Genomic DNA, 2,072 nt, shown 5'->3' with positions numbered 1-2,072 from the left:
AAGAGGGTGTTCGGGCCAAATAAGATTTCGGGCTTGAAATCTCGGTCTAACATGACTCATAATTTGGGTTGAAATCGGGACAGGTTTTGAGCCAGTCCATTTGACTAGGTCGAATTTTGTAGTTGTCATTGTATAACACAAGCAATTCCTCTAAAAAAACAAAATAAAAACACAAAAAAGAGGAATAAAAGAAAGATTGTTGAAAAAAAATTGACTACTCTCGATTGCCTATGTTTACTTTTTTATCCATAAAATTAGAAATATTATTGAGGGTGAGGTAGTAATTTTATTTTGGGCAACTTCTATGGTGGAACAAAAAAAAAAAATGCACCGATGAAACATACGTTTTTAATCGTTTGATTAATATTTCAACAGTCAGATTTGTTCAGGCCCGTATTAAAAATTTACAGTGCGCCACATAGAACTACTCTTGCTGTAGATTTTGATCGTTGAAAAATTAATCCAATAATATAAAAAAACAGTGCTCCATCGGCGGGTTCTTTTTTGGAGTCTCACGGTAGAGAATGTTGAGTTAGTTCAATTCACCGATTTGAATTTTTAATTTCAGTTTGCCCCAGTAAAAAGCCCTCACAAAAAGTTACATTTAACTTTCTCTGCTACAGTCAAAAGCTCTTACAAAAAGTTACATCTCAGCTCGAATCAAAAACTCGAATAGGAGAATTGAACAAGGCTTTAATTTTATAATCAAAGATTGCATGTGCCTCGTTCATTTCGCCGATTTGAGTTTCGCTACAGTAAAAAGCTCTCAGAAACAGTCACATCTAACTTTTTTGCTACAGTAAAAAGCTCTCACACAAAATCACATCTCAACTCGAATTATAAACTCGAATCAGCGAAGTGAACAGGCCCTTGATGTGGGCCACGGGATTGCTAATCTCATTGTTTAATCTCAAATGAGTAATTTTGATAAATACTCATTGAAAGTGTATGAGTCAAGATTTTTATTTCATAACATTTTTAGTCAAATAATTACACTAATAAAAAAATATTTATCAAGAATAAAAATTAAATGTCTAAAATTATGCATTTTTAAAAATAAATTATCTATTTTTTTATCTCAAATTAATGTGGGGCTCACACAATTCTACTTTTATTCCATGATAAGAGTCGGTAATTAAACATGTGCAGTTAATTTTTATTTCCCACTTTTATTTCCTACTTGTGACAAGTAAACATACCGCAAAAGAGAATCGAGGCATGATTCATGACGGTGCCACACAATTCGGTTCACTTTTGTAATAGGTTGCTAATGACTAATGAGGAGGGGCAGAGTGGGATGATTTGAATCTTGTAAGGGGTAAAAGTATAACGCTTTAAAATTTAAGGGGGACAAAAATAGAATTAAAGTGAAAATTTGCACGATTGGGGTGAGATTTTTCCCTTAATGAAAATTTCTTGAATTTCTTTCTACACTTCAATTTTACCTTTTGTTTTTCCAAAAAAGAAAAAAAAAAGAATTTTAAATTAAGTTTTTCTTCGTTCCAAGTCTTTGACTAGTTGTACTTTTACAGACTCTCTCTCTCGACTCTCTAAATTCTTTCTTTTTCAGAGATTTTTCTCTCTCCTCTGTCTCCTCTCCCGTCCCTCCGGTTCTCCGTCGCCGACGCTCCCATTCTCGCCGGGATTTCTCTCCGACGACCTCTATTCCGCTGGTAACATCCTTCTTTCGCCGGAAACCTCTCTCGGCAGCTTCGGAAAGCCTGCTTCTCTCTGTGGACTGGCGTGGACCAGAAGCTTCTTCGTCGTCGGAGCTCCAACGGAGGTCCTCCGGTTCTGGCTCACGCTGTGAGGGCTAGATCTGCGAGGCTTCGTGAGGAGTACGACCTCAGAGTGCCTCGTTCTCGCGCGTCGTCTCTCTGGTTGGATAAGAAAGAGAGTTTTCGGAGGTTTCCTTCGCGGCGTGGGGTTTTGTGGTGTGATCGTTGATGGTTAGCTTAGCGACGAGCCTGCGGTGGTCGTAGATGATGACCGGAGCTCCGGCGAAAGATCGGGAGGGTGGTGGCGTTTCGGTAAATTCTCTCACATGGAATGGCAGATCTTGTTAGCTACGG

At 38.3% G+C, this 2,072-nt stretch overlaps 1 protein-coding gene across 1 annotated transcript in view; it reads left to right on the top strand.

Moving 5' to 3' along the window:
• Nucleotides 1–1,549: 1,549 nt before the first annotated feature.
• LOC21400880 (PH, RCC1 and FYVE domains-containing protein 1) overlaps nt 1,550–2,072 on the top strand; it is an 8,055-nt gene continuing 7,532 nt past the window's right edge. The window contains exon 1 of the mRNA XM_024173624.1: nt 1,550–2,072. Within this exon, the coding sequence (XP_024029392.1) occupies nt 2,050–2,072 (23 nt within the window). The 5' untranslated portion in view covers nt 1,550–2,049.

Source organism: Morus notabilis, unplaced genomic scaffold (assembly GCF_000414095.1).
Source record: "Morus notabilis unplaced genomic scaffold, ASM41409v2 Scaffold511, whole genome shotgun sequence".
In the NCBI taxonomy this organism is placed as follows: Eukaryota; Viridiplantae; Streptophyta; class Magnoliopsida; order Rosales; family Moraceae; genus Morus; species Morus notabilis.
Note: the sequence above shows the minus strand (reverse complement) of the source record. Positions and strands in the feature narration are given on the sequence as shown.